The sequence below is a fragment of the Mustela nivalis genome (genome assembly GCF_964662115.1).
Source record: "Mustela nivalis genome assembly, chromosome: 13".
Taxonomy (NCBI): domain Eukaryota; kingdom Metazoa; phylum Chordata; class Mammalia; order Carnivora; family Mustelidae; genus Mustela; species Mustela nivalis.
Genome location: NC_139032.1, coordinates 32,385,845 through 32,407,787, shown reverse-complemented (window position 1 = coordinate 32,407,787; position 21,943 = coordinate 32,385,845). Strand labels below are relative to the sequence as shown.

General features: G+C 35.1%; 1 protein-coding gene across 6 annotated transcripts in view; it reads left to right on the top strand.

Moving 5' to 3' along the window:
* BRD10 (bromodomain containing 10) overlaps window positions 1-21,943 on the top strand; it is a 142,269-nt gene that overhangs the window by 54,254 nt on the left and 66,072 nt on the right. For all 6 annotated transcript variants that reach the window (XM_082696501.1, XM_082696498.1, XM_082696497.1 and 3 more), the window contains one exon: window positions 14,189-15,588. In XM_082696501.1, coding sequence (XP_082552627.1) covers window positions 14,189-15,588 — 1,400 coding nt within the window. The remainder of the gene's footprint in view (window positions 1-14,188; window positions 15,589-21,943) is intronic.

The following is a 21,943-nucleotide window of genomic DNA, read 5'->3' as shown; positions in this document are numbered from 1 at the left end:
CAGTCTTTTCGTACAAGTTGAGACCTGATTTGTGACTCAGGATATAGACCCACTATATGATCTCTTCTGGAGCATGTTCCATGTGCACTCAAGAGGAAAGTGTATTCTGTTCCTTTATGATGGAATGCTCTTAAAAATGTGTGAAGTCCATCTGTACCAGTGTATCATTCAAAGCCCTTGTTTCCTTGTTGACCTTCTACTTAGGTGACCTGTCCATTGATGTGAGTGGTGTTAACATTCCCTACTATTATTGTATTATTACCAATGTGTTTGTTTATTTTTGTTATTAATTGGTTTATAAAATTGGCTGCTCCCAAGTTAGGGGCATAAATATTTACAATTCTTAGATCTTGTTGGATAGTTTCTATAATTATGATATAGTGTCCCTCTTCGTCTTTTATTATAGTCTTTGGTTTAAAATCTATTTTGTCTAATATAAAGATTGCTATTCTAGCTTTTTTTAATGTCCCTTAGCATGATAAATGGTTCTCCACCTCAATCTGGAGATGTCTTTGGGTATAAAATTAGAGTCTTTTGCAGACACCATCTTGTTGGGTCTTGCTTTTTTATCTAATCTGATACCCTGTGTCCTGATTGAAGCATTTAGCCTATTTACATTTAGAGTAATTTTTGAAAGATATGGTTTTAGTGCCATTGTATTACCTGTAAAATCACTGTTTCTTTATATTTTTTTGTTTCCTTCTGGTCTGTGTTACATTTGGGCTCTCTCTTTGCTTTCAGGTTCCCCTTTAATAGTTCTTGTAGGGCTGGTTTAGTGATCACAAATTCTTTTAGTTTCTTTTTGTCCTGGAAGCATCTTATCTCTTCTTTTATGCTGAATGACGGCCTTGTTGGATAAAGTATTGTTAGGGGCATATTTTCCTCATGTAGAACCCTGAATATATCAGGCCCATCCATTCTGCCCTGTTAGGTATCTGTGGATAGATAGGTCTGCTACCAGCTGTGTGTTTCTAATCTTAAAGGTTTTGGCCTCTTGTCATGAGCCGATTTCAGGATTTTCTCTCTATCTCTGAAATTTGCAAGCCTCACAATTACATGCTGAGATGTGGACTTATTTTTATTGATCTCTGTGGGGAGTTCTCTGTACCTCCTGGACTTGAATGCCTGTTTCTTCCTCCAGATTAGGAACTTCTCAGCCATAATTTATTTATATAAATCTTCTACCCCTTCTCTCTTACCTCTTCTTGGAACCCTACTTATTCAATATTGTTTTGCTTAATGGTTTCTCGAATTCTCCCCCTCGTGATCCAGTAGCTGTTTATCTTTTTCTCAGCTTCCTCATTTTGCATTATTTTGTCTTCTATATCACTGAACTCTCTCTTCTGTCTCATTCATTCTAGCAGTTAGAGCCTCCCTTTTTTATTGCATTTCAGTAATAGCCTTTTTGATTCTGACCTGATTCTGTTTTAGTTCTTTTATTTCTCCAGTAAGGGATTCTCTAGTGTCTTCTATGTTTTCTTAAGTCTAGCTAGTATCTTTATAATTGTTGTTTTGAATTCTGTTTCTGTACTCTCACTTAAAACCATTTTGATTAAATCCCTGGCAGTGAGTACTGCCTGCTTTGGGGTGCAAGTTCTTCTGTCTTGTCATTATGTAAAGAAAAGAATAGGTGCAAGAGAGGGAAAATAAAAAATAACAACAACACCAGAAAAATACATACTACATAAATCAGAAGAGAACAGCAACTAAAAAGAAAAGAAAGAAAAGAAAATGAGAATAAAATCAAACAAGAAGTTGAACAAAATAAAATAATAAACTAGATACTGGTTATATTTTGGTCTGTTTGTTAGAAGAAACTGGACCCCAAAATAAGAAGGAAAGAAAAATATACACACGCAAAAATGAAATTTAATATTTTGAGAGGAAGCCAAAAGTGGAAAAAAAATGTATGAACTGTAAGTGTAAATATAAAAATAAAAGGTTAAAAAATAATTGATACAGTAAGCAAATAGCTGATAAGGAAAATAAAATACAAACTGAAGGACTAAAGAATAATAAGAAAAAACACAAATGCTATGTAGTTCTTTTCCCTTGAGCTGGAGTTTTACAGTTCTGTATAATTGAGAAACTTGGTGTTATTGGGTAGTTCTATTGGCCTTGTGGAGGAGGGGCCTACGGTGCTGATTTTCAGTTGTCTTTGCCCAGGTGGAATTGGCACTGCCATTGCCAGGTGGCCAGGTTCGTTGCATGTAGCTCCAGAGATGGTATGGAGGATGAAATTGGTGGTGCACTGATATCTTGCCTGGGAATTAAAGGTTCATGCCCCCCAACTCTACCGTGAGCCCTCATAGATAAGCAGTCACTCACTCTTGTCTCCCTGATTTCTCTCCAGCTCTGTTTTCATCCAGCCTGTAACTGTACAGTTTTATCTCAGGCATGGGACCTTCTTTTGAGTCTCCAAATTTTACAGACTCTTCTGGCCCTCACCCTTGCCACTTCTTCTGAGGGAAAGAGTGGGGTCTTGCAGGGGTTCTGCCTCTTGCTGTACCCTTGCTTAAAGGATGGTTGCCCATATGTGCCATGGTTCATGGTTTCTGGCAATATCAAACAGAAAGTTGGCACCTGGGCTTACTGCTTGCAGCTGTTTTCCTCTGCTCCAATACCTGAGAACTCTGACATCCTCAGGCACCCCCATTCTTTCTGTGATCCTGAGGATCCTGAGACCATGCTGTCCTACCTGGGATTCCACTCTGCTGTGCCTCATAGCACCTTTCAGGCAAACTTCTAAAGGTCCTTATTTTGTGCTCTACTGCTTATAACACTTTCCAGTACCTGGCTTACAGAGGCTCCCTCCCCCTGCAGTTTATTTTCTTCTTCTTTTTTTTTTTTTTTTTAAAGATTTTATTTATTTATTTGACAGAGAGAGATCACAAGTAGGCAGAGAGGCAGGCAGAGAGAGAGAGAGGAGGAAACAGGCTCCCTGCTGAGCAGAGAACCTGATGCGGGACTCGATCCCAGGACCCTGAGATCATGACCTGAGCCGAAGACAGCGGCTTAACCCACTGAGCCACCCAGGCGCCCATGCAGTTTATTTTCTGAATAGCTCCTTGGATTTACGTTTCTGCAATTCCTACCTTTCAAAAAGTGGTCGCTATTTGTAGAATTGCAGCAGTTCTTTTCCCAGATCTCTGATTGATTTTGCAGGTGTTCAGAATGATTTCATAACTATCTAGCTAATTTCCTGGGACCAGATGAAATTAAGTTCCCCTAGTCTGCTATCTTACCTCTCTCCTAAATGTACATTCTTTAAAAAAAAAAAAATACTGATTATTGCTAACTTACATTGGTATATTAGTTTCAGGTATATGACATAATGATTTGATAATTCTGTACATTACTCAGTATTTATTATGATAAATCTAGTCACAATTTGTCACCATGTAATGTTTTTACAGTATTTTTGACTATTCTGCACTGTACTTTTCATCTTTGACTTATTTATTTTATAACTGGAAGATTTACCTCTTAATTCCTTTCAGCTCTTTTTCATCTTGTCACTCCATCTCCTTTCAAACATCAATTAATTGTCTTTATTTATGAGTTCTCCTTCTGTTTCTGTGTGTTTTTCTGTTTGTGGGGTTTTGTTTTTGTTTTTGTTTTGATTCCACATGTAAGTGAAATCATATGATATTTGTCTTTCTCTGTCAGACTTACTTCACTCAGGTCATAACCTCTAGCTCTACCATATTGTTGCAAATGACAGGATCTCATTCTTTTCATTCTTTTTTATGACTTAAAATATTCCTTTACACACATAAACACACACACACACACACACACACACACACACATTTCCTATCTGTCTGTCAGTGTTTACTTCGGTTCCTTTTATATGTTGTCTATTGTAAATAATGCTACAACAAAAATGGTGTGCACATATCTTTTCAAATTAGTGTTTTCAAATTCTTTGGGTAAATACCCATTAATGGAATTATTAAATCATGATACATTTCTATTTTAATTTTCTGAGGAGCCTCCATACTGTTTTCCACAGTGGTTGTAGCAGTTTATATTCTCACTGACACTATTTATTCAAAAGACTATCTTTTTCTCATTGTATGTTCTTGCCTCCTTCATTATTGATTAATTGACTGTATAAGTGTAGGTTTATTTCTGGGCCTCTTGTTCGATTGATCTGTGTTTCTGTTTTTGTGCCAGTGTCATATTGTGTTGATTACTATAGCTTGATAGTATAGCATGAAATTATGAGTCATGATTCCTCCAACTTTGTTCCTTCTCCAAGAGTACTTGCTTATTTGGGTCCTTTTGTGGTTCCATACAAATTTTAGAATTATTTGCTTTAGTTCTGTGAAAAATACTATTTGTATTTTTTTGATAAGGCATTAAATCTATAGATTACTTTGTGTAGTGTGGGCATTTTAACAATATTAATTATTGCAATCCGTGAGCGTCATGTATCTTTATATTTGTGTTGTCTCAGTTTCTTTTATCACAATTTCTTATACTTTTTAGAGTATGGGTCTTTTACTTCCTTGGTTAAATTTATTTCTAGGTTTTTTTTGGTACAGTTGTAAATGGGATATTTTTTAAAATTTCTGTTTTTGTGGTTTTATTATTAGTGTATAGAAATGTAACAGGTTTCTGTATGTTAATTTTGTATCTTAAACTTGGCTGAATTCACTTATTCTAATAGTTTTGTTGTAGATATTATTACATCATGTGCAAGTAGTAAAAGTTTTACTTTTTCCTTTCCAATTTGGATGCCTTTTAGTTTTTTCTCTTGTTTGATTGCTGTGGCAATCAAAATCAAATCAAATCAAAGTGGTGAAAGTGAACATTCTTACCTTGTTGCTGATCTTAAAGGGAAAGCTTTCCATTTTTTCACCATTAATTATGCTGTTAGATGTGAGGGATTTTGTTTTGCTTTTTTTTAAACGGCCTTTATTATGTTGAGTATTTTCCCTCTAATCCCCCTTCATTGAGAGGTTTTTTTAAAAATTAAGAATAGATGTTATATTTTGTCAAATTGTTTTTTTGTGCATCTATCATGAGGATTATATAGTTTTTATACTTCTTGTTAATATGATGTATATCACATTAATTGATTTGCAAATATTAAACCATCCTTACATCCCTGAAATAAATCCCACTTGTTTGTGGTGAATGATTCTTTTTATTTTTTATTGATGAATTTGGTTTCCTAATATTTTGTTGACATTTTCCCATCTGTATTCATCAGGGATATTGGCCTATAGTTTTCTGTCTTTATAGTGTTTTTGGTTTTGGTATCAGGGTAATGTCCTCATAGAATGAATTTTTAAGTTTTCATTTCTTTTCTGTTTTGGGGGATAGTTTGAAAAGAATAGGTATTAACACTTCTTTAAATGTTTGGTAGAGGATGTGGAGAAAGGGGAACTCTTACAGTGTTGATGGGAATGCAAGCTGGCACAGCCATTCAGGAAAACAGAATGGAGGTTCCTCAGAACATTAAAAATGGAGTTACCCTGAAGCCCAGGAATTGCACTACTAGGTATTTTTTACCCCAAAGATACAGATGTAGTGAAAAGAAGGAGCACCTGCACCCCAATGTTCATAGCAGCAATGTCCCCAATAGGAAACCGTGGAAGGAGCTCAGATGTCCTTTACCAGTTGAATGGATAAAGAAGATATGGTTCATATAATCAGTGGAAAATACTCAGCCATCAGAAAGGATGAATACTTACCATTTGCATCGACATGGATGGAATTGGAGGGGATTATATTAAGTGAAATAAGTCAAACAGAAAGACAGTTATGGTTTCACTCATATATGGAACATAAGGAATAGCATGGAGGGCCATAGGGGAAGGGCAGGAAAACTAAATGGAAAGAAATCAGAGAGGGAGACAAACCATGAGAAACTACTCCAGGAAACAAGCTGAGGGTTGCAGAGGGGATAAAGGGGAGAGATGGGGTAACAGGGTGGTGGGTATTAAGTAGGGCATGTGTTGTGATGAGCACTGAGTATTATACACAACTAATGAATTATTGAATACTACATCAAAAATTAATGATGTACTATATGTTGGCTAATTGAACATAATAATTAAAAATTTAAAAATTTTAAAAAATAGAATGCCTCTATTTGATGCCTTCCAAAAAAATGTTTGGTAAAGTTCATTAGTGAATCCTTTGGGTCTTGGACTTTTGTTTCTTGGGAGTTTTTTTTTATTACAGGTTGAGTTTCATTACTTGTGATGAGTCTGTGCAATTTTTCTGTTTCTTCCTGATTCACTTTTGGAAGATTCTTTTTAGGAATTCATCTATTTCTTTTGGGTTGTCCAGTTTGTCGACATAATTTTTCATAGTATTCTCATACAATTCTTTGAGCTTCTGTCCTGTCAGTTGTTATTTTTTTCTCTATCATTTCTGATTTTACTTGAGTCTGCTTTTTTTCTTGATAAATCTGGCTAAAGGTTTACCAGTATTATTTATCTTTTAAAGAATTAGTTCCTCATTTCATTGATCTTTTCTATTCTTTAGTTTCCATTTCATTTATTTCCAGTCTAATCTTTACTTCCTTCTAACTTTGGTCTTTGTCTTTTTCTAATTCCTTTAGGTATAAGCTTGGATTGTTTATTTGAGATTTTTTTCTTGAGGTACGTCTGTATTGTGTTAAACTTCGCCCCTTAGTATGGGTTTTTCTTCATCCCAAAGATTTGGGACCATTGTATTTCCATTTCCAATTGCCTCCATGTATTTTTTTTTTTTATTTCTTTGATTTCTTCACAGACCCATTAGTTGTTTAGGAGAATATTATTTAGTCTTAGGTGATTGTGTTTTTTCCATTTTTTCCCCCTTATAATTGATTTCTAGTTTTGTATCTTTATGTTGGAAGAGATGTCTGATATGATTTGTCTTCTTAAATTTATTGAGACTTGTTTAGGTATAAGCTTGGATTGTTTATTTGAGATTTGATTTATTTGAGATTTATTTTGAGTTGGCTAACATTTGATCTGTCCTGGAGAATGTTCCATGTGCTCTTGAAATGAATTCATTCTATTTTGGAATGGAATGTTCTGTGTATATCTGTTAGGTTCATCTGATCTAACGCATCTTTCAAAACCATTGGTTTTTTGTGACTTTCTGTCTGGATGATCTATCCATTGATGTAAGTGGAATGTTAAATCCCCCCCACTATTATTGTATTACTCTCAATTTCTCTGTTTACATCTGTTAATACTTCTTTTATGTATTTAGGTGTTCCTCTTTTGAGTGCCTAATTACTAATTTAAGTTGTTATATCCTATTGTTGGATTGATATCTTTAATATTATGTAATACCTTTCTGTCTCTCTCTACGGTGTTTGTTTTAAAGTGTGATTTCTCTGATATAAATATTGCTACTTTTTCTTCCATTCACATGGAATATCTTTTTCATCCTTTTGCTTTGAGTTTGTATGTACACTTAGGTCTGTAGAAAATCCCTTGTAGGCAGTCATGTAGACAGGTCTTGGTTTTTCACCTGTTCAGTTATCCTGTGTTTTTTGATTAGAGCTTTCAGTCTATATACATTTAATGTAATTGTTGATGTGTTATTTATTTATTGCCATTTTGTTAATTATTACCTGGTTGTTTTTGAGTTCTTCTCTGTTGCATTTTTATTTTCATCTTCTCTTTCCTTACGGTTTCAATGGCTTTCTTTAGTGTTGTGCTTGAATTTCTTTCTTTTTATTTTCTTGTCTATTACAGGTTTTGTTTTTTGATTGCTATTGGGCTCATATATAACATCCTATGTATATATCAATCTATATTAAGTTCATGGTCATTTAAATTCAAGCACATTCTAAAAGTACTAAATTTTTATTCCTCCCTCCATATTTTATCTATATGATGTCATATTGGATGGTCATTCTTGGTTGTGGGTTTTTCCCTTTCAACACTTTGAATATATCTTATTGCTTTCTTCTGACATGCAAAGTTTCTGTTGGAATAGCCTTATGAGGTTTCCCTTGTGTGTAATTGTTTTTTCTTCTGCTGTATTGAGTCTCTCTTTATCATTAATTTTTGCCATTTTAATTAATATGTATTTTAGTGTGGACCTCTTTAGGTTCATCTTGTTTGGGCTCTTTGATTCCTGGATCTAGAAGTCTGTTTCTTTCCCAGATTAGGAAAGTTTTCAGCTATTATTTCTTCAAAAAGTTTTCTGCCCCTTTTTTTCTCTCTTCTCCTTCTGGGATCCCTGTAATGTGAATTTGATGATGTCAAAGAAATCCCCTAATCTGCTCTTTTTCTTGTTGTTGTTGTTGTTTTATTTTTCTGTGTAGTTTGATTGTATTCTATCATCCTATCTTCCAGGTTACTGATCTCTTCTGCATCCTCTGACTTGTTGTTGATTCCTTCTAGTGTATTTTTCATTTCACTTATTGTAGTGTTCCTCTCTGACTAGTTCTTTATATTTTCTGTCTCATGGTTGAATTTCTCATTGAGTTCATCCACTTTTTTCTCAAGTCTGGTGAGTTATCTTTATGATTATTACTTTGAACTTTCTTAGGCATTTTGCTTATATCTGTTCTGTTTTGCTGTCTTTCTGTGATTTTTATCTTATTCTTGGATTTGGTACATATTCTGTGTCCTTATTTTGTTTAAATCTCTGTATTTGTGGCTATGTACTAAGTAGCTCAGCTGCACTTCCTGGTCTTGTAAGCAGTAGCCTCCTGTAGTGGTGCCTGGCTGGCTCAGTTAGAAGAGCATGCAACTTTTGATCTTGGGGTTGTGACTTAGAGCCCCATGTTGGGTGTAGTGATTACTTAATTAAATAAATAAACAAAAAAATTAAAAAGAAGTAGCCTCCTTAGAGGTCCTGAGGTACCCTGTAACACAACGCCCCCAGTTACCAAAATTAGATGCTTCAGTGGTATTCTTGTGAGGGGTGTATGTACCCTCCAGTTGTGGCTGTGAGTGCAGTGGTCCCTCAACCTAGCTGGCTACAGTGAACCTCTGCCCACCTACAGGCATATTGAATGTCAGGGCTTGCTCATTGTACAGCCAGGTAAGAGGCTTGGCTGTAGAAACTATGGATATACTATCATGTGGGGTATCTCCCTTCCACACATCCCTCACCCTCATCCAAGGAGTCAGTTTTGAATGTTGTCTGTCCCAGCTGGGACTGCCTGAAGGTATGGCAGGGCAGGAGCTGTTTTGGAGGTTTACCTTCTCATGTAGGCAGGTTAGGTGGAGTGGGTCTACAGGATAATGACAGGCAAGGCTCACGGTGCTAGTAGGATTAAAGAGGAGTGGTAGCACTGCCTCTCTAACTGCATCTGACTGTCTGCACTGCACTCACAGCAATCACGGCTTAGCTGCAACTGGACGGTGCATGCACCACACACACAGGGGACCCCCCCAACCCAGAGCACCTAATTCTGGTTACTAGGTGGGGGATTGTGTTACAGGGCACCTAGGATCTCTTTTATTACCTGGGAGAGGGTAAGAAAAATGGTGCTTGCTAACATGGAGAAATCTGCATATCTTTGCCCTTCTAGCAAATGTTCTAAGATTAGTAAATAAATCTTCCCAGACACTTTTCAAAATGTTACTTCTGTGCTATGTCATGGGCCAAGCTATTTAGCATGCTGGCTCTTTAGGGGCACAGACATGGTTTTCTATCATCATCTTGCTCTCCTGGAGTTAAACCCTGTTGATTTTTAAAGCTATTGGAGTTAAGCCCTACTGATTTTCAAAGCCAGATATTATGGAGACTTTCTTCATGTGGGTCACCGGGCCAGGGTGTAGTGACTGATCCCCTCACTCATCTGTGCTTGTGATGTCCCTCCCATTTGTGGTTAGTTTTGCCAGGACTTTGGTTCCTGATTGCATATCTGCCCCCTCCTACCCTTTTCAGTAGGTGGCCTTCTCTCTGACTACCTATAGAAGATCTCTTCAGCCAGTCTTCATGTTATTTTTCCGTTAGTTGCTTGAGTTAGTTAGAATTGTTGCCTTGGTATCCATGGGATGAGGGGAACTCAAGATCCTCCGTTCTACCATCTTAAATATACATTCTTCATTTGTGAATTTCCCTCAAAATACTGCTTTGGCTGCATCCCACCATTTTTTATTATTGTATTGTTTTTTCTTCCGTGTTTCCATCTCTGCTAATCTGAATGCTATGCAGTCTCTCATTTTAGTAGTTACTATAGAAATTCCCTCATTCATTGTTTACTTACCAAAACCTAAAGTCAGTCTGCATTTTTACCCTCTCCCTGATTAATGCAAAGAACTTGTAATACTTTTAACTTTGTTTTTGCCCAGTTTATTTCCTATTGTTGTAATGTATTTTAATTCTACCTTCTTTTTAAAGTCCACAAAACAGTCCCCCAGGTGGCTCAATCAGTTAGGAGTCTGCAGTCAGCTTATGTTGTGATCCTGGGATTTGGGTATCAAGCCCCATGTCTGTTTATCTGCCTAGTAGGAAGTCTCCTTCTCCCTTTCCCTGTCCCTCTGTCCCTCCCTCTGGTTGTGCTCTCTCTCACTCTCAAATAAATAAATAAAATCTTAAAGCCCCCAAAACATTTTTAGCATTATTTTATGCCATGACTATATAGATTATATATTACCACTTTTTTACTCTCTTCCTGTCTCTGATCTTCAGGCAAAGATGACCCTCCTTCCATATGAAGTACATCCTTTAGAATTTCCTTTAGATGGGGTTCTGTTCTTCACAAATACTGAGTTTTTGTTTGTCTGAAATATTTTTATTTTTCTCTTCATTTTTGAAAGTTACTTTTGCTTGGAATGGAAATTTATATTGATCGTTATTTTTTAGGTATGTTAACTGTATTCCAGTGTCTCTTGGCCTTCATTGTTGCTGTTGGGGAGTTAACTGTAAATCTTTTCTTTTAATTTTTGTATCTTTCATATCAAAAGTTCTCTTCAGTATCTTTCACAACTGCTTTGTTGTTTTTTATTGTCTTTTTTTAAAAACCCATGTTTTCAGTTTCTTTTCACTAAACATTATATTTTGTATGTTCTGTAATTTGTATACCTATAGTTTTGAGGGACCAGATTTCTTTTACCCTGTCCTTCATAGTACCTTATTTCTCCTTGCTTTTTGTTAATCTTTGTGAACTTAGTTTTTATCACAGTATCAGTGGGAATTTTTGAAGATCTAGGCATAAGGTACATTTCCTTAAAGATTTGATTTTTTTTTCTGTTGAAGTACCAGACAACAAATTTGGCATGAGAGACCACATTAAACTTGTGATGTTTTTCTAAACACCCAGAATGTGAATGTGGGCAATGAATCCAAGTGAGAGTCAGCTTGTAATTACAAATTCTTAGCAGAGATTTTTATCTTTTTTCCATCTACCAATTCTGTTGTGAAGACAGTTTTTCTTCTAGCCCCCCAGTTAGGGACAGGGGAAGGGACTGTTGTCTCTTCTACTGATTGTGTGGGCTTTCACAGTCCCAACTTTATATTTAGGAAGCCAGATTCTACCAGCCCACCAGTACCTCCATTTAGTAAAAGGTTTAGTGTTCAAAACTGTAAGCACATTTGAAAAAAATTGGAATTTTATGAAGAATATCTAACATTAGTTATTCAAATATAATCAATATACATAAATGTCAAACCACAGATGAAAGCTTTAGTTATTTAAAATGAACCAGGACTACTTGATCAGATAATTTGTTCTATCTGTAATATCAAGGTAGTTATAATGTGATCCCTCAGCCAAAAGTATAAAAGTACATTTGTTCCATAAAAGAAAAAGCTCCAGTATTGCCAAAGTGGTGTATTTGTTTTGCAGATTACAATGTAGTAGTACAGACAAATAGCCAGTGTCAGACATCATGCCTCAGTTTTTATTTAGAGCCCAGGAATTGGTCATAACTCAGTACTTTTATACACCTTTATTAGAGGAGCAGTTTTCCTGAAAAATCACAAGTAAATTATTATGTTTTCCCTCCTTTGTTACTGTTATTTCTCCTTCTCAAACTTTATATGCTTTCTTTTTCTTTTTTTTTCCCGCAGCATTATTGAAATATAATTGATACACCATACAAGTCACCTATTTAAAGTGTAAAATTCAGTTGTTATTGGTATATTCACAGACTTGTTCAAGCAGTGTTAGAACAGCATCGCTGGAAAAAGAAAAACTATTAAGAGTCAGTCTCAAAGCCAAACCAAACCAAATTAAAAAAAAAAGAAAAAGAAAAAAATGTCATTCTCCATTTCCCCCACTCTCCAGTGCTAAGAAACCATGAACCTACTTTCTGTCTCTATAGATTTCTGGACATTTCATATAAATTAAATAATACAAATATAGTCTTTTCTGGACAGTTTCTTTAACTTAGTATCTTAGTATCTTGGTACCAAGTTATATCAATGTTATAACATTTATCAGCACTTTGCCAAATAATACTGTATAGATATGCCACATTTTATTTTTTCATTGAGCAATTGATGGACATTTGGGGTGTTTTTCTTTTTGGCTATTGTGAGTAATGCCTCTATGAACATTCATGTACAGGTTTTTGGTGGGGATATGTCTTTAAATTTCTTCTGGGTATGTACCTAGAGGTAGAATTGCTGTATCATGTGGTAACTCGATGCTTAACTTTCTGAGGAACTACTAGACATTTCCAATTTCTCCACCTTTTTACAATACTTGCTATCTCTCTTGTTATAGTCATCTTAGTTGGTATGAATGGCTATCTTGTAGTGACTTTGATTTACATTTCTCTAATAGATAATAATGTTGAACTTCTTTTCATGTTTTTCATGTGCTTATTGTTCATGTATTTTCTTTGGAGAAATGTCAATTCAGATCCTTTATGCATTTTTGTTTTTATTATAATTAAAAAATATTATTTGAGTTCAATTTAATTAACATATTGTATTATTAGTTTCAGAAGTAGAATTTAGTGATGCATCAGTTGCATATATCATCCAATGCTCATTACTTCAAGTGCCCTTCTTAATGCCTATTACCCAATTACCCCATCCTCCTACCCCCCCTCCCTTCTAGGAACCCTGTTTTTCCCTATAGTTAAGAGTTTCTTATGGCTTTCCTCCCTCTCTGTTTTTATCTTAACTTATTTTTCCTTCCCTTTCTCTGTGTTCATCTGTTTTGTTTCTTAAATTTTTTTTTTTTTTAAAGATTTTACTTATTTATTTGTCAGAGAGAGAGCGAGCGAGAGCGAGCATAGGCAGACAGAGTGGAAGGCAGAGTCAGAGGGAGAAGCAGGCTCGCTGCGGAGCAAGGAGCCCGATGTGGGACTCGATCCCAGGACGCTGGGATCATGACCTGAGCCGAAGGCAGCTGCTTAACCAACTGAGCCACCCAGGCGTCCCTTGTTTCTTAAATTCTATACGAGTAAAATTATATGGTATATTTCTTTCTCTGACTTACTTCACTTAGCATAATACCCTCTAACTCCATCCACGTCATTGCAAATGGCAAGATTTCATTCTTTTTGATTTCTGAGTAATATTTCATTATCTGTCTATCCACCTGTCTATCTGTCTATCCATCTATCTATCTCACATCTTCTTTATCCGTTCATCTGTTGATGGACATCTGGGCTCTTTCCATATTTTGACTGTTGTGGACATTGCTGCTATAAACATTGGAGTACATGTGCCCCTTCAAGTCACTATGTTTGATTCCTTTGGATAAATACCTACTAGTATAATTGCTCAGTTGTAGAGTAGTTCTATTTCTAATAATATGACTTCTTTATAATTTTGTTTTTCTTATATGGTTAAAAGTTAACACTGACTAACAATTTAACACTTATTAACACAAACACAATCTTAAAATAACTTTCTACGAGTGGTATTATGAAGTCAAAGGATGTAAATATCTTTATAGCTTTTATATGACATCACATTACTTTTATAAAGTAAACTGTGCTTTTGTTTAGCAAATACGCTTAAAATTTTTTTTCATTTATTTTCATTTACTTTGAAGTTGATATATATATCGTAAGTTGAAGAATTTTACTTTGTGTGGCAGGAATGTCAGTGATAAAACCCAGGGTAAAGTTATATATGAATTTTGTCATCTCAAGAAAAATAAATACATCTAATGGGACACTTTGTACTGATGCTGAAAACTGGAACAGCCAGTTGCCTTGTTAACTAAAGGCTAATACGACACCAAAAACTTACTATTTTATATTATTTTCTATTTTAACAATAATATAATTTGTTAAATTTTCTTTAGGCTTCGGGAGCAAGAAAGAAAAGAAGCAGAAGAAGCTAGTCAAAAGGAAATAGAAGAATGGGAAAGAAAACTACTAGCTCAAGCATCTCCAGCTTGTATGGAGACCATGTGGGAAATTCCAGCTATTGGGCATTTTCTTTGTTTAGCCCAGCAAATTTTAAATTTGCCAGAAATAGTCTTTTATGAATTGGAACGTTGTCTTCTGATGCCTCAGTGTAATGCTTTTCTTTCTAAAATAATGACTTCTCTGTTAAGTCCTCCTCATCGGAGACCTACCTTACATCGAAGACCTACTTTGCCTTATAGGACCTGGGAGGCAGCACTGAGACAGAAAGTACAGCAGTGGTATACTGCTATAGGGCAGACTGAAAATCCTGATAACTGTGCTGAAAAGCTTGGGTTATGTCCTCAGTTTTTTAAAGTTCTTGGAGAAGTTAATCCATTGGAAGAAAAACCTTTTCATGAACTGCCTTTTTACCAAAAAGTGTGGTTACTTAAGGGTCTCTGTGACTTTGTGTATGAAACACAAAAAGAAGTTCAAGATGCTGTACTTGGACAGCCTATTCATGAATGCAGGGAAGTTATCCTTGGTTATGATTATTTAGAGAATGCTTATGTGCATTTTCCACAGTTCTGTGGTGCAGATGTACGGATTTATAAACAGAGACCTTTTCAGGCTCCAGAATTTCCAGTTCCACCCATTAAAATACAAAGAGTACCTCGGATTAAGCTGGAGAAATTGAAATGTGACTATGTTAGTAATGGAGAACATAGATGTAGTAGAGGCCTGCCCTCTGGCTTCAAGAAAGAGCAGGAACTTAATTTTGATGCAACTTGGGGTTCTGCTAAAATGAACTTGGAAAATCATGACATCTCTGTTGAAATGGATGTGACATCCAGCTGTGAAATTAGAATTCACAGGCCCTGTGAAATTAAGAAAACTGATTGTTACAAAGAAAATTTAGAGGAACCAGGGAGTCCGGGGGAGGTTACTGGCTTTGAAGAGCCTCTTAGTCCAGGTGAAATAAGGTTTATAGAAAATCAAGAAAAATATGGTGAAGCTTCCAGAGTAAAGCCTGAACCCAGTCCATTAAAAGAAAATGCTCTAAAATCCTGCCAAATACATGTAAATGGAAGTCACAGTGATCATCCAGAAATTAACTGCCACAAAGTTGTAAGGGACATTCTGTTAGAGCAGAGTCACAAAAAAATCAAACTAACTAAAATGAGGGCAAAAAAGAAGAAAAAGAAAAAAAAGAAATTGAAAGATGTTTTAAATGAAAACTTACAGAGAAAACGTGAAAGTCTTCATTCTCTGGCATTCAAATCTTACAAACCTGAGATCCAGAATAAGTTACTGATCATCAAAAAGAAAGTAAAACACAAGAAGCACAAATCTGGTAAGCTAACACAAATGGGTGAGGATTACATTTAAGCATACTTCATGTTATTCTTCCAGTTCGGTATCATGGAAGACTTTGATTGACAGAATGAAAAAAAAGAGAGAGAGGGAGAGAGAATGTGTGTGTGTGTGTTTAAGGGGTTAAGTTTTATATTTTTACATGTGATTAAAACCCAGAGCAGAAGAGGTTTTGTATATTAACAAAAAAATAATGGTGCAGTATATTTTAATTTAATTTTCAGTTGAAAACCTTTAGATATTATGTTTATACATTTCTCTGGACCACTTTCTCCATAAATAATGGTTCCTATCACTTATGAGAAGTTTTTTTTCCCCAGGCTAAGAGCAGTACAGTGTAATGGAAAAAGCACTGATATCAGGAGATATCATTCTCAGTACCATGTAAAGTGCATAGCAACTTAAACCAAGCCAAGTTAGATTATCTTTCTGGGTTTCAGTTTTTCCCCCATATGATATTTTTATATCCAGGAAAAATGTGAAATACAAGGAAAAAAAATACATCAACTAATAGAATATGAAGCATATTTTTGTAAGAGGATTTGCACATGTCTTATATCAAATTTAAATACTCCGAGTTCTGTTACAAGTCTTTACTTAAACAATAACAAATAAATCCTATAAATAAAGTCTTCAATGGTTGGTTCCTCGATCTTTTATTAATCAGGTGTTTCTGCTTTTCATGTTGTTTGCCTTTTAATCATTTTATGTCATTTTATGCCAAGAAGTAGGTGAGACAAAAGCAGATGGTGAACTCCATTTATTAAAAAGTTTAAAAGTTGCTGCTTGGGGAAGAACTTGAATTGTTTACTAAAATGAGTTGTGGTTTATTGTAATTATTTATGGATTTCATTTTTTTATGTCTTTACTCAGTAAAAAAGATAATTAAGATTTGACAGTTTTATAATGAGTTGGCAAATGAGGTAGTGAATTTTATTTAGCTGGTATAGTTGCTTAGTTATTTAAATAAGTACAATTAAATATATTTCAAAATATGTATGTAATGTATCATTGATAAACATAAAATTTACTGTCTTAAGAACAGGCATGATTTGTTAAACTGATAATTACAAAATGGTCTATGTTGACCCAGGTGATGAAAAACTATAATTTTTTAAAGTAACTTTCAGAAATAAGCCTTTTAACTTTTATAATAACCCATTAGGCTATATAAATTTAGTTTGGTTGACTTGGCAAGTTCTCTTTGAATTGTTAGCCTCTAAAATTTTAAATAATAGTTTTAAATTGGAATTATTTTTCCAGTTCCAAAGAATGCAGTATTGTTCTATTAATACCATTGTCACCATTGAAACCTTTTACTAAGTGTTTATTCATGACCTACTATTCATGTGTTCAAAGGTAATTATGACTTATGGGGGTAGATATTGATATAGCTCCTATATAGACTATACCAATAGCAAATTAAAAATATTAACTCTGAAGCATTGGATTAAAAGGAATTTCTATTGTAAACAAAGTGTTGCTTACGTTTTTTTTTAAATGGAAGTTCAGAATATATGTAGAGTAGAGAGAAAATTTGTGGGAGTTTCATGTCCAGTTTTAGATGACTGAATGAAAAAAAACTCAGAAGTAAATTCAGCAGGTACTTATGTACCTTCTCTAAACATGTTTATTTTGTTCAGTACAGAAAGCTTATAGGCATGAAATAGAAGAAAATAATGCACTTGCATATACATTTTCCAATTTTATCTTCAGAGTAGATTTTAGAAAGTTAATCTTCTTGAATCTGGCAAATACAGTTTCTTTCTCCATTACCAGTACAGGGTAAGCATATGCCCATTCTATTTCTTTATCAGATACTAAACTCCTTTCTGTATAATAGGGTTACATAAAATATTGTAATAACAACAACAAAAAATTTGCTTTATATCATTTTCACTACACTTGTCTTTCTGAGGCTCTGTTATTAGTTATGAGACATTGTGACTTTTTATAGTCAGTTTTGGGCAATCCCTAATTCTGTTTCCTCTTCTACTCTTTTTAAAAGTGAGCTCCATGATGACAAGTTTGGAAAATGTGGAAATGCTCCTCTCCTGTGATAGATTCATATTGTGCATTAGTACAGGTCCAATGCATTTTTTTTTAGATTATTTATTTATTTATTTGACAGAGAGAGATCACAAGTAGGCAGAGAGGCAGGCAGAGAGAGAGAGAGGAGGAAGCAGGCTCCCCGCTGAGCAGAGAGCCCGATGCGGGACTCGATCCCAGGACCCTGAGATCATGACCTGAGCCAAAGGCAGCGGCTTAACCCACTGAGCTACCCAGGCACCCCTGTCCACAATGCATTTTTAAAAACTCTTGTATCAGAAATCATTAGATTATAGAAAGATATTATGATTTATATGTTTAGTAAGTAACATTCTCTGTTGAGTTGGGGGGTAACGCCTAAGTAAACGCATAGTTTCTACAGAAAAATGTGTGAATGGTCAGATTAAATGAGATGAAGACTAAACAACCTCAAAGCAGTTCATGTCAGGTTTTGCTACCATATAAATTATTTTTGAAACTTCAGTTTTGAAAACATTTTAGACTTCAGAATTTGAATAGGTGTGATTCTGGGCCTGTGTTTTAAGGACTCTGGGAAGTCTTGAGGAAAAGGAACCATTTAGTTTTGTTTAACCTGGTATTTTTTTAAGTTTATTTGAACACACAGCTTTTCTTCAATTAATAGGATTCTTGTAGAATATGCTTTGGGATAAGGTGTACCATCCACGAACCTTCACTTGGGATGAACTAAATTCTACCTGTGGTTAAATGTCCATTTTAAATTGATTACTACAGGCTTTGATATTTGGTGAATCTCTAAATTTAGTAGCTGGGAGATAATTTTTAGTAGAAGGTGCAAAGACATATTGAGAATGATTTGTTAATTTTAGAGCACTATGAGGCAGTTTTGCAACTTTAAAACATTTTTACCTATTTTTCAGAGTTTTCTTTCTGGTTTTTTAATTTTTTAATTCATTTTTAGTTATGTAAGCCTTTTTCTTACTCTTAGAAACATTATAGAATAGGAAAACATTGGAATACTCCCTTTTGTGCCATCTTACAGCAACAGATACTTCTCCTTTATAAAAAAATTATTCACTTATGATGGTTGCATTTATTTCTAGATTATTTTGATGATTGTCTCTTCTCTATTTAATAACATTCTTGAGGACAGAAGTTAGCATAGTAACCAACACATGGTTTGGAAATCTATTGATTAAGTAAATGAACACACATAATATGGTTCACTCAGATATAACTAAGATTAACCCCTTAATCTTAGTCTTTTACACCCTTTTAAAGATGTTTATTTTTTTTAAATTAAATTTCCTTACAATTATTTTTAAAGATTTTTTTTCTTTTTTCTTTTATTTTATTGGGTTATGTTAGTCACCATACAGTACATCATTAGTTCTTTTTTTTAGCTTTAAAAAAATTTTTTTTTATTTTTTAAATTTCTTTTCAGTGTACCAGAATTCATTGTTTATGCACCACACCCAGTGCTCCATGCAATGTGTGCCCTCCATAATACCCACCACCAGGCTCACACAACTTCCCACTCCGTGCCCTTTCAGAACCCTCAGAGTGTTCCATGGTTCATTGTCTGCATATAACACCCAGTGCTCCATGCAATACATAACCTCCTTAATACCCATCACTGGGTTAACCCATCCCCCCACACCCCTCTACTCTAATTTTTTTTTAATTTCTTTTCAGCATAACAGTATTCATTATTTCTTCACCACACCCAGTGCTCCATGCAATCCATGCCCTCTATAATACCCACCACCTGGTTCCCCCAACCTCCCACCCCCCCCCGCCCCACAAAACCCTCAGATTGTTTTTCAGAGTCCATAGTCTCTTCATGGTTCACCTCCCCTTCCAATTTCCCCCAACTCCCTTCTCCTCTCCATCTCCCCTTGTCCTCCATGCTATTTGTTATGTTCCACAAATAAGTGAAACCATATGATAATTGACTCTCTCTGCTTGACTTATTTCACTCAGCATAATCTCTTCCAGTCCATCCATGTTGCGTCAAAAGTTGGGTATTCATCCTTTCTGATGGAGGCATAATACTCCGTAGTGTATATGGACCACATCTTCCTTATGCATTCGTCCATTGAAGGGCATCTTGGTTCTTTCCACAGTTTGGTGACCGTGGCCATTGCTGCTATAAACATTGGGGAACAGATGGCCCTTCTTTTCACTACATCTGTATCTTTGGGGTATATACCCAGGAGTGCAATGGCAGGGTCATAGGGAAGTTCTGTTTTTAATTTCTTGAGGAATCTCCACACTGTTCTCCAAAGAGGCTGCACCAACTTGCATTCCCACCAACAGTGGAAGAGGGTTCTCCTTTCTCCACATCCCCTCCAACACTTGTTTCCTGTCTTGCTAATATTGGCCATTCTAAGTGGTGTAAGGTGGTATCTCAATGTGGTTTTAATTTGTCTTCATTGGAGAAGTCTCTGTTCATATCTTCTGCCCATTTTTTAATGCAATTATCTGTTTTGTGTGTGTTGAGTTTGAGAAGTCCTTTATAGATCCTGGATATCAACCTTTTGTCTGTACTGTCATTTGCAAATATCTTCTCCCATTTTGTGGGTTGCCTCTTTGTTTTGTTGACTGTTTCCTTTGCTGTGCAGAAGCTTTTGATCTTGATGAAGTCCCAAAAGTTCATCTTCACTTTTGTTTCCTTTGCCTTTGGAGACATCTTGAAAGAAGTTGCTGTGGCTGATATCGAAGAGGTTACTGCCTATGTTCTCCTCTAGGATTCTGATGGATTCCTGTCTCATGTTGAGGAAAACTGGACAGCTATATGTAGAAGAATGAAACTTGACCATTCTCTTAACACCGTACACAAAGATAAACTCAAAATGGATAAAAGACCTCAACGTGAGACAAGAATCCATTTAAAGATTTTTTTTATTGATTTATTTGACAGAGATCACAAATAGGCAGAAAGGCAGGGGTGGGGTTTGGGAAGCAGGCTCCCTGCTGAACAGAGAGCTCCATGCAGGGCTCAATCCCAGGACCCTGAGATCATGACCTGAGCTGAAGGCAGAGACTTAAACTACAGAGCTACCCAGGCACCCCACTGTTCATATTTTTTAATAGAATTGGCCTTACACACCATTTTACAATCTCTTTTTTCCACATAACAATATACCATGAACATCTTTGTGTGACAAATAGATTTCTGCAATATTATTTAAAATGACTGCATGGGATTCTGTTACATATATTTTGTAGTTAGCAAACTTTATTGGACATTTTGGTTGTTTTCAATAATACTCTGTTGTAGATTGTGTAAAAGTGGTAGAGTTTGCTGAAATAAAGTAGATTTTAAAAGGTAGAGGACTTTTTATAAAACCTGAAGAAATAGGCAAAAATGATTAAAGATACATTAATTGTTAGAAAAAGCTTATAGTGTTTTAAGTCACTCATATATTGGCTGTATAATATTCAGCCAATTTGGTTTGGAGGGTTTTCCTGCTCCTGAAGTGGTCATTATTTTTAATGAAATCATTTTGTGATAGCTCCTCTAGACTGGTTAAAATATATAAGTAGTGTTAATCTTTCATAAGTGAATAAACTAAGACTCAAAGGTGGTAAATAATTTGTTTTAATAATTGTTAAGTATGTAGTAAAAACATAATAAAAAGTCAAATTAAGGGTAAATCAATGTGTGCTATAAGAAGTCTCAGAAGGTTTAACAGAGGATAAAGGACTTTGAAGAATAATGGGGATTGAATAAATGAAAAATGATTATTAATGTAAGCAAAAGCATGGGGTTATAATTAAGCTGGTGTCACTGAAAAAAAAGAGCATCGAGAAAAACTTAAGGAAAAAGTTGCAAAGTTGAAGTTTTAGAAGCTGTTTGAATGATGAGAACATACCAATTTGGGGTGATCTCTTTCTGGGCAGGTAGTGTTATTTTAAGTAATTGAACCAGGTACCGAGTGCAAGGAAATGAGCTTAAAGTAAGACATAATGTATAAAAATCAGTAAGTTCCTTTATACAGAATATAATAATAATCAGTTAAGTTCCTTTATACAGTGTAATATATAATATTTGATCATATCCAGGCCCATTACTGTAAAAGATTTTATAGTTTTTTGTTGATAAGATTATAAAACCTATCTGTGGGTATCTTTATGGGGAAAATTTTTAGAGAACTAACTCAAGATGCGAAGGTACAAGAGAGTAAAAGAACTGATAGAACACCTTGTCCTTTAATTTTAATGCTTTGTTCTCTTTCCCCTCCAGAAATGAATACTCCTAATGCTAAATGTATGTCATGCACTATTCTAAGCCTTTATACATA